Below are 11,644 nucleotides of genomic sequence, written 5' to 3' on the forward strand. Positions count from 1 at the left end.
CCCCCCCCCCAAAAAAAGCAAAATCAAAACAAAAAAAAATCAAAGTAAAATACAACAACAAAACACAACAACGCTAAATGCTACAACAAAAAAATCAAAGCAAAGGGGAAAAACAGAACTAAACTAAACACAAAACAATGCTAAAACTTAACTTGAAATTGAAAACCAAAATACAAAACATAACAAACACACACGTTGGTATATGTGGTTTACAGGGACTCTCCATAGGTGTAATGGTGTTTATACTTTACAAACTATTTTCCATCCCCTTACCCTAACCCTGCTCTTAACACTACCCATCACAGAAAACGTTCTGCATTTTTACATTTTCAAAAAATTAAAAAAAACGAATTTTCAATATTGTAGTAGCCCAGGACTATGGCTGTGTAAAATACATGCCATTGTGTGAAGCTTGTGTTGTGTTTGTGTGCGAGTGTGCCTGTGGAGGGTAGGTAGAGCTCTGGGGCTTTGTGCTGGCGACGTGCCAGGTTGTTACACACTGGTTGGGCTGGTGTAGCTGCCTCTTCAGTTAAACACACACACAGCTTTGAGTCTTTTGCTGCTGTTTTTTCTCCTCTTATCTTTGTTTTATTGTGCTTAGCCCTTTGAAGTCATGCCACATAGTACACATTCACTCGTTGCACAACGCAGTCAGACCTATTCACAGTCACATCAGGCACGACCAATAGAGACTGTCAATGACACTCAAGTTTAATCATTAGAGACTTAATGCTACACTCGATATATCTTCAGTGACATTTTGTAGAAAAAAAGATCAAGGCGACGTTTTTCTTGTGCAGAATGTTGCTTGAATTTCGGCGTAAAATCTCATGTGTTCTTATTGCTATTAAGCATCTGTGTATGATGTGTGTATAAGCGAAGAACTTTGATTTTTCAAACTTTTATTCCTTAAAGGAATAGTTTGTTGCTAGGAATAGTTAGTCGCAGAAAATGTACTCACTATCAGGCCATCCAAGATGTAAATGTGCTTTTTTTTTCATTGCAATGGAAATTTAGTATCATATCACTTACTCACCTGTGTATCCCTCTGCAGTGAATGGGTGCCATCAGAATGAGAGTCAAAACAGTTGATAAAAACATCACAGTAATCCACACCACTCCAGTACATCAATTAACATCTTTTGAAGTGAAAAATTGGATGTTGGTATGAAATCCATTAAGATGTTTTTAGTTTCAAACTTGCTTTTGGCAAAAATATGAGTTGTCTATCCATAATATTGCTGACTTTAGTAAAAAAAAAAAGTCACGTTGTCGAAATATGCACAGATCAAACACTATTTACAAGCAAAAACAGTCGAAAACGAAATATATGTTGGTGGATTTTGATGTGAGAGGACAACCGTGGATGGACTTTTTCACTGGAGAAAGTGTTTTTATGGATTATGGACAGGGATATTTTGGCCAGAATCAGTGACTAAGTTAAAATGCCTTCATGATGGATTTGTTTCTTACAAACAAAAAGCTTTTCACTTCGCAGATGTTACATGATGGACTTGAGTCATGCGGATTATCAGTGGATCATTGAAATGTTTTTATCAGCTGTTTGGACTCTCATTCTGATGGCACCCATTAACTGCAGAGGATTCATTGGTAAGCAAGTGATGTACTGCAGTACCAAATTTCTCCAAATCTGCTGTGTTTGGATGGCCTAAGGGTGAGTAAATTTTTTTGAAAATTCCTTGATTGAAATATCTCAGGGATGAAAGAACGCACATAATCAAGCCAACTCACCGGTGGGTCCAGGTCCTCAGTGTGTACAGTGGTCACTATGGTCCCCTTGATTGCATTGGGCGCCACCATTCCCCGGTACAGCATTTGACTGAACACTGGTGGGAAGTCGTTCATGTCCTGCCCAGACACAGAACATCAAACTCCGATTAGTGCCTTGACTCCTGCTCTCTTCGCCTGCCTGTAACTGTCAGACTGTGCACTAGCTCAGGCCCCATTAGCTAGCCTCCAACACTAAAACACTAAGCAAAAATGGCATTTATTCAATAGTAGATCATGTAGTGCATTAAGGATGTCACAGTGCTAGGTGCCCGGGGACTTTTTGGGGAAAAAGTTGGGTGAGACATAATTATAGCCACTGAGAGAGCGCTAAAGGCAGATGAAAAGGTTACTAGAGAGAATAAAGAGGCAAAGCTAAAAATAGGGTGCTAATATAATGCAATAGAGTGCTTCTGGAGCTAAAAAGTTTGATTTATTTTCTCCATATGGAAATTCACTTTTAACAATGACATATAAACATTTCAAGATAGATACAACCATGTCTTCATAAGTAAAAAAAAAAAAAAAAAAAAAAATAGGTTGCTAGAGTTTCTCTTCCAGAAACAGTTGTTGTTTAAGCAGTAGAGAGCATTTTTAGTTTTGGGAAACACCAGATCTCCTTCAATCAGGTGTTCGGCAGATCCTGTAATTAAATAAACATATTTTGATGAAAGGAATATGTGTACGTTCAACCACATTTTAGATATATTCCCTGATTGTGTGAAACCCTTTAAAGCAATCTGCAAGATGCCTGACCCTTGTTGGTCTCCAAAAACTTTGTAGTGATGTCCACATTTCCAGGTATGGGTAGGAATGCATTAGGAGGGCCGGGCTTCTAATTATAAAAAAAAAAGAAAAAAAAGAAAAGTTTCTGTCAATTATTTCAGTCCACCAAAACAATTTTACCAAAAATTACTCTTTTTTTTTGTTTTTTTTGGTGGCTATTTTGGCTAAATATTTTGGTTGCAGAGATGTCTGTGCATTTATGAAAAGTGCAATATGAATTTTATTAAATAAAAAAACAAACAAATAAACAAAAAACAACAACAACAAAACATATTGACCATATTTTAGCATAATGGTGCAGTCACATTAATATTGTCAATATTTCAGGATAGCTAAAAAGTGATATATGCTTCTCAATGCGATTTCAACTTCATTCAAATTGTTTAATGGCACATTTCCAATGAAGAACTGCATTACCCATAATTCTAAACCGCTATCCACCAATGAGAGAAGTCACTGTTCTAGAAATTAATCACTACAAAAAAGCTCAACAGCAACCATCCACTACCATAAAATGTTGCAAATTATGTAATCACCATAAGGGGGCGTCACCCCTCACTCGGACTATCATGCCCCCTCACTCAAGATGAGTGTGAAAATAGATTTTAATTTATGAAATATAATGGTTTATTAAAAAAATATAGCTGCCAGATGCATAGGCTTTCTAGCATTAATATGATGCTACTATAGCAACAATTTAGGACAGTCCGTTTCACAAAGTAGCATTTTAATTGTTACATCTGACACACAATCTTCCCGCGCAAGCGGTTCTTAGTTCAACTAAGAATGCAGCACTACTGAGTAAGCTAAAGGTATGATGATATAAATTTTTAATGTTTGATAGAGGGCTACATGATCGTAGTTAGTTGATTATTTCGCTGTATTGTTATTGTTTGTTGCTGTTCAAGTTGTTCTAACTTAAGATGATGCATCTGTTAAATGGGTCGCAATGAATGTGTTATGTCAGGGAATCGGTTGCAATAAGCTTGTTTCATTGTAAAGCAGACACAATTAAGTATTTCTGGTGGTTGTGGTGGTATCACTTGTCCGTATTTGTGGTAAAATTGCTGCCCAAGACATATTTATTTCCTGGATGTCAGAATTTCGAATTTGGTGGCTATGCAATTTTGTTTTATTGAATACTCTGCCACCTGTATTTGCTAAGTATAGTAGGGTCATTCACTCAGAACGCAGTTTTTCATTCCACTGCTGTACTTTTCCATTGTATTTCAATGGTTTATAAGTTTTTCTACTGTAATTTTTCAAACCTCAGTAGAGATACTTCCGGATGCAAGGTTGCTGAAAGTGGGTGCTAATTTTTCGCAGGACCTTAACTTTTTTTCTACAAAGTTATATATGTGAAAGATACAGCAAAGCGGAAAATTGCGGTTGGCTCCCATGAATGCTGATGATACAGGTGATTCTGGGAGATACAAGAGACGCAATGCGACCTAATACACTCAATAGAGCAGCCGGCTCCGAGTCCAAGGAGAGGCCAGGCAGGTTCAGGTATCCAAATTACACCTCCCTCCCCTGTCAATCCCCCAGCCTTTGTCCTTCCTGTGAGAATGCACGTATTCAAGGATGTCCTTGAGTCCCGAGTACTGACTAATAAAACTTTGCTATTGCTCACATCCCCAAAATAAAAAGTCCCGAGGAAAGTGCTTTGGAGTGAAATTGTTTTTTTTTTTTCTCTTATTTTTCAGTCCCACACATCTTTGTGTGTCTTCTCCCTCCCCAGATGAAAAATAAAATCCGTCAAGCCTTAAAGTGAATCTGCAAAGTGTAGTGAGTTCACGATGGTCGCGCTGGGACCATCAGGTCCCATTTCTCCATCAGGACGGTGCCTTGGGGCCTCTATCCCATCATAATCACTCTGATATCCCGAGTCTCCATGCATCAGGTAGCACATTCATTTCCACTGTTCACTTTTTCATTTTCCACAGCAACTAATTATCAATTAGCCACACCGTGCACAGAAGGAAAATGAATACATAATCTCAACACAGAAACAATTAGGGCTTCTTGGGAGACTGTAGAGGATGTAATAAGCTGTGTGTTTCCTTGCATGAAAACGCTTTTGCTTAAACTCTTTTTTTTCTTCTTTGAAGCTGAAACCTATCAAACTGCAGGCGGTTTGGTAAATGAAATAAACATAAAAATAAATGTAATCCTAAACAACCGGTTAAATGTCTAACAGTGCCCTGGCTCTCTTGTCGAAGCTTGACCAGAGAAGAAAATAACATTCAGATGAATAAGGGAAGCTACTTTGAAATTGTGGTTTTAAAAGCTATAAGCTTCTCATAATGTAGTTTAATTAGTTAATTTACCCTTTTAAACAAGTAGTTACCTATAAGAGTTTCCCAACAATAAGTGGCTAACTACATTGAAGCAATATCTTTTTAAATGCAAAACTAAACAACATTAATTTAGCAATCAGAGCCATATTTATCTGGCACATAAAGGAACTCAAATAGGGTGACTGTGTTTGAACAGTGTTTTTACACTAAATGCAACTAATAAAACTATTTATAACAATTTATATAACTTAGTTAAACACTGTGATTAACAAACTATACATTTCACTTCCATTCACCAAAATGAATCAGATCTACAATGTGATATAGGAGAGAGATGACAATTAAAGAGATAGTTCACCTAAAAGTGAAAATTATGTCATCATTTACTCACCTTCAAGTTATTCCAAACCTGTATGAGTTTCTTTTTTCTTCTTCTATTGAACTCAAAAGAAGATATTTTGAAGAATATGGATGTGAATACAAACAAGCAAACAGTTGATGGTCCCCCATTGACTTCCACAGTATGGAAAAATACTATGGAAGTCAATGGCCATCAACTTTTTTTTTTCCCTTCAAAATATCTTCTTTTGTGTTCAACAGAAGAAATAAACTTATACAGGGTTGAAACAACTTGAGGGTCAGTAAACGATGACGGAATTTTCATTTTTGGGTGAACTATTCCTTTAAGGAGAGCACATTTGATTATTTGCATCAGGTACCTTTACTGTAATGCTGTATTTGCAACAGATTGTGACCAAAAAAAAAAAAAAAAGCTTTAGCTTACTTTCTATTTATTTATTTTTACTAATATCATGTGTGAATCGATAGCTATATATTATTATCAGTGTTGGGCAGTAACGCATTACTTAGTAATGTGTGTGCGAGTGCTGAAGCGGGCAGGTAGACACTCGTGTGTGTCCTGCAAAATAGAAAAATCTAAACAAAAAATATCTAAAACAAATAAATTGTTATTCATCTATTGCACAAAAGCAACAAGAACTAATATAAAATAAAAACGATTAACAGGCGCAAGCGTAGGCAGAGTTTCTATTTAGGCTATAACACGTGTTAGCTGCATTGAACAATGTTGATTTCTGGAACGCAATGGCCAGTCAGGAGTGCAGTGCTGAAATTTGCGTGCTCATGAATCCTCTCATTTTAACACACAAATTGTAGACATTATGAAAGATTCATTATGCATATATTCATTGTGTTATAACAGAGCTTTGTGAGATTGCGATGAACTGAGATGTCATCTTTTTAGAGATTATAAAAGCAGCGCTATTTGCTGGCATTCTGCCATGCCAAACCATGTACGCAGCAGCCTATGCTTGCTTTAGTTAAAAATAACAGTGTTTTGTGAATGTTGATGCTTTAATAACAAATATTTATCGGGAGCATTTATGCTGGGATTTCATGTAAATTTCATGGATGTAGCCACAGAAAAAAGTAATGTAACTAGTAATGTAACAAATTACTTTTGAAATAAAGTAATCAGAAAAGTAACGTGATTACTTTTAAAAGGAGTAATCAGTAATTTAATGACATTTTCAGAGTAACTTGCCCAACACTGATTATTATACATTTAGTCATGCACACAAATCTATTTTTTTTACTGAAACCAAAATTAGTTTTCATTTAACCAATTCTGAAACCAAACACCTTACAACCTTGCATGAAATTCCCAATCTCATGGATTCCCCCTGTGAAAATTTGTTGAACAATCGTAAATGTGATGCCACATTTATGATAGCATAAATACATTAAATTACTTTGAATGTTCACATTTGTTCTCAAAACTACATAAAAGACAAAAATAGTCACCCATATTTGTTTGTGGGCAGGTAATGTATGAATTCAGTTATGTCTTGGTTCAATTCTCCATTCTAAGAAATGGTTCGCAGGTCCCCCAAACAAACAACAGTAGCATTTCATTGGAAAATGGTCACAGTGACCTTGACCACAGATATACTGTACCTCCGCAATGATTTCTTTTTCCCACTTAACCAACAGCAGCATTTCCAGCGGGAGCTAATTGACATTCATCAAGTGTGTGGAATTTAATCTTCTGAGACCTTACAAATCAGCTGGTTACACAGCTGAGGTCTTGTGGACCTAATGACCATTTCAGACATAATACAGTATCTAGCTGTCAGTGTCCACAGGGCTTAAGAGCGGCTACCGAGAAATCACAGGATGCCAACAGTTTCGGGATATCCCCTGCTAAAAAGTCCAGATTAGACCAGTAGGAATCTCCATGCTGGCCGAGTTAGTACATAATAGCTGCCCGGGGGTGTTACCAAGAAGGCAGTCGACTGAAAAGACTTGATTTTATGGGGTTTGGTAGGGTACAGATAGATTAGTCAAGGAATTGAGGAACATAATTGAGACTCCCTTACCAACACAGTGACGGTAACAGAGGCCAACCCCGGTGGCATTTTGCCACTTCCGCCATCCACAGCCTCTACCACAAAGTTCCATGTTGTCCCATTTGGTAAGAGTTTCTCGAAATCAAGTGAGTGAAGCACCCTCAGCTCTCCAGTGAGAGGATTCACTGCAAACAGCTCTCTGGCCTCCTCAGTCCTGATACGGTACGTGATGTTCGCATCCAGATCGGGGTCCAGTGCCTGCGTGAGACAATCATTAGGCCCAAAACACTTTGGATGAGTAATTCTAATCTCGGCATTAATTAAACTTTTTCTGAATAAATCAAATGACCGGGTTACATTAATGATTGAAACTAATCCTGTAGTGACCCTGAAGCGATGAGTAAATTAGAAAGATGCTTCACCGGCAGCCATGCTCTGAGCTGTGGGAACTCACAAATTAACCATTACGGCAAACTGAACAACATCCCGAGAGGACACAGGCCTTTGGAAGGTTCGGTCCAGTGCCTGTGTGAGACAATCATAGTGACCAAAACACTTCGGATGAGTAATTCTAATCTCGGCATTAATTAAACTTTTTCTGAATAAATCAAATGACCGGGTTACATTAATGATTGAAACTAATCCTGTAGTGACCCTGAAGCGATGAGTAAATTAGAAAGATGCTTCACCGGCAGCCATGCTCTGAGCTGTGGGAACTCACAAATTAACCATTACGGCAAACTGAACAACATCCCGAGAGGACACAGGCCTTTGGAAGGTTCTGTTAGGCATTGTGTAGCTCCTGAAGATAAAATTGTGCCTGGTCTTGTAATACAGTGGTTCTCAGCAGGTGGGTCGTGATCCCAAAAAATGGGCCGAAGGCCTTTTCTGATTGAGTCATGGCCAGCAGCAAAAAACATTGCTAAATGCAAATGACAACATGCAATTAACCATATTATCCAACCAAGGCTCATTGGAAAATCATGCCTGGGGCAACATTTCTGGTGATAATTACATTGCGTCATGCATGTTTCATGACATTTTCAAATTCAAATGTTTTGTGAGTGGCCCTAAAATGCATTCAGTTTAAAAACAGATTAAGGTGAATCTAGCAACATTTTATTAAGTTGGTTGTTGTACGTATTGTGGCAGTTTACCAATGAAACACTCATTTAGTGGCTGGAAAGGTTAATGCTCTTTTGCATTTGAAAATAACTACACTAAATCCTAACAGATAGTGTCAGTAAAAGCAAATGTGAGATAAAAATGCATTGGCTGAAGCAATCATTGTATTTTAGCTTGTTTCTACAAGTCTTTTCTCTTTCATGTTCAATGGGACTTGTATATAGGTGCTCCTCATTGCAACTGTAATGGTGTACCAGGTGAGCTACCGAGCAAGTTTACATTAGAAAAGCCATACATATAGAGATTATGAGATGCAAATATCAAAATGTATTAGTTTACAAATCATGTGCTATGGTAAAAGCACTCTGAGGTCATAGTATTGTGCAAGGAAACACGTGAAAATTAGGTATTTTAATCGATTGACTACTCCTGTAGTCATAATCTGTTTGAAAACTGGTAGAAAAGTTGCAAAGCTGGAAACTGCAATGAATTGTATATATATTTATTTATATATCTACTCAAGTATTTTTGTGGAGTTTCAGTAGAGGTAAAGGTTCAATGAGTCTATATTGATATAATCAGGAGAAGAAAGACTGGTGCAAACTGTATTTTGGTGCAAATTCATCTGTGACTTTGTCTAAAAGCTTGACAAATCTTGCCAATGCCAATATGGACATGTTGCATGGTACAGTGCCGTGAAAAGATTTTTGCCCCCTTCCTGTTTTTATTTTTTTATTTTTTGCATATTTGTCACACTTATTCAATTCAAGTTTATTTGTATAGCGCTTTTCACGATGCAAAGCAACTTTACAGAAAATTACGTTTCTACAATATTTAGTAGTAGCTTACCAGTGGTGACTCTCAGTTAATAAACATATGGCAGAAATGTACGGAAAAATCAATTAAAGACGTATTCAAACAGACGATGAACACCATTAGCAGCAATTCACGAGTTCACACTTAATTATAATGAACAGAGTAAAGGTTATGCGTATTTGGCGTGCTGTCCGGGGAGAGGGCTCCGAGCTCTGTAATTACCCTCGAGCCCGGGGTACTCCCCCTGTCTGGGGAGAGGGGTCCAAGCTCGGGTCTAAGCCCGGACCCAGAGCGCTCCCCCCGAGTGTTCTTCCCCGTAAAACGCGGACTTGGCAACCCTGCATCCAACAAGAGCTACCGGAGTCAGCTTTGACTGATCACAGGTCGAGAATAAGGAGAGATGACTGACAAGACCATGCTTGAGTATCTTGTAAGATGTGCTCCCTTTACACAGAGTGCGTCATCGCGAAATCGAAAGTGAAAATAAACAGCGCAAATGCTCATTCAAAAATATTTAAATACACCGCATCCTGAGAGCGGCTCCCTGATGCGCCAAAATTATACACAATATTAGAATGTTTAAACGATTGGACACGAAAATCGCGGGAGCGAAAGATGTTGTGGGAGCAGGCGGCAATGGTCAGAGATTCAGCGGGAGCGGGATTAAGAAAACAGCCGAATCCCGGACATTTTGGGCAATTAAGAAACCCCGCCCGGAAGCATTTTTGTAGGTCCAAAAAGAGGACATGTCCGGGGAAAAGAGGACGTATGGTCACCCTAAACTTTTGTCTCATCAGTCCACAGAATATTTGGTCAAAAGTCTTGGGGATAATCAAGATATTTTTTGGCAAATGTGAGACAAGTCTTTGTGTTCTTTTTGGTCAGCAATGGCTTTTGCCTTGGAACTCTCCCATGGATGCTGTTTTTGCCCGGTCTCTTTCTTATTGTTGAATCATGAACACTGACCTTAATTGAGGCAAGTGAGGCCTGCAGTTCTTTAGATGTTGTTCTAGGTTCTTTTATGACCTCCTGGAGTCGTCGTTGTGCCCTTGGAGTAATTTTGGTAGGCCGGCCACTCCTGGGAAGGTTCACCAATGTTCCAAGTTTTCTCCATTTGTAAATAATGTCTCTGACCATGGTTCGCTGGAGTTCCAAAGCCTTAGAAATGGCTTTATAACCCTTTCCAAACTGATACATACCAACTATTTTGTTTCTCATCTGTTCTTGAATTTCTTTAGATCGCGGCATGATGTGTTGCTCTTTAAGCATGCTTAACTTTGTCAGACAGGTTATATTTAAGTGATTTCTTGATTCAACAGGTCTGGCAGTAATCAGGCCTGGGCGTGGCTAACTAAAATAATGTGGTTAATCACAGTTCTTTCATGATTTAACATGATGGGGGCAATTAATTTTTCACATAGGGCCAGGTAGGTTTCGACAGTTTTTTTCCCTTAATAAATAAAATCATCATTTAAAAACTGCATTTTGTATTTATGAACACTCCAAAGAGGAAGGAAAAATTGAATTCGCATCCTATGACCCCTTTAAAAGATTCAGATCATCCAACTGATTTTAATATTACACAAAGATAACCCGAGTAAATACAAAATGCAGTTTTTAAATAAAAAACAGGAAGGGGGCACAAAACTTTTCATTGCACTGTATGTCCTCATGCTTGAAAAGTATGAACAAAACTACACAAGGTAAAAGAAAATACCATTCAGATCACATTAATGTGATGAAATATGGTTCCCCTTCAGGAACTCGAGCTGCGTCGAACGCTTTGGGAATGCCCCCGGCGAGGCCACGTTCTGAAGCATGTGTGAACTCAGTCCAATAGAGAAGCGAGACGTCACAAGCGAAGTGACGTGAGCAACCAGAAGCATAAAGGCGCATCCGGCAAGCGCACATGTTAGCTTCTTGCTCTTCAGCGATTATTGGTGTGTGTGTATGTGTGTGTAAGCAAAAGCACTCAGTCAGTCAGGAGAATCTTTGTATAGAAAGCGAGTTCAAAATGCCTAAGTGTAAATCAAAATCTGTGGCGAGCGGACGGCATTTCAAGTCGTGTCAATTTGTGCATCGTCTGTTTGGGGAGCGAAGCATGCACAGGCAGCCTTCGGGGTTCAGCCTGCCCTGATTGTGAGATTCTTCCGCTCCGTGTGCTCTGCTCCTGCCTGGAAGTCTTTGATGAAAGAGGCCAGGTGATCCTGCTGGGTCCGGCCCCGCTGTTGTTGAGGCACAGCAGCGGCTGTTATCGTGGGGATCGCAAGTGGATTTAGCGGAGGGATCCGAGACGGGCTCGTCCTTATCTCGGTCCTCACCCTGCTAGATCCACGGCCCCCTCTCAGGGATCGGAAGTTCGCCCCGCAGTTTCTTCCCCATGGAGAGAGGGCCAGATGCTTCATCTATCTTACTCCGAGGAGGTTGATGTGATGAGCGTCGACATGGAGGAGACTGCGG

At 39.0% G+C, this 11,644-nt stretch overlaps 1 protein-coding gene across 1 annotated transcript in view; it reads right to left on the minus strand.

The window, feature by feature from the left end:
* Positions 1-11,644, minus strand: part of LOC107758798 (protocadherin-15-like) — a 126,525-nt gene that overhangs the window by 68,009 nt on the left and 46,872 nt on the right. Inside the window, exons 8-9 of the mRNA XM_016576617.1 lie at positions 7,274-7,501; positions 1,753-1,869 (exon numbers count right to left, since the gene is read on the minus strand). Coding sequence (XP_016432103.1) covers positions 1,753-1,869; positions 7,274-7,501 — 345 coding nt within the window. The remainder of the gene's footprint in view (positions 1-1,752; positions 1,870-7,273; positions 7,502-11,644) is intronic.

The sequence above is a fragment of the Sinocyclocheilus rhinocerous genome, unplaced genomic scaffold (assembly GCF_001515625.1).
Source record: "Sinocyclocheilus rhinocerous isolate Xijiao unplaced genomic scaffold, SAMN03320098_v1.1 scaffold4098, whole genome shotgun sequence".
NCBI classification, from domain to species: domain Eukaryota; kingdom Metazoa; phylum Chordata; class Actinopteri; order Cypriniformes; family Cyprinidae; genus Sinocyclocheilus; species Sinocyclocheilus rhinocerous.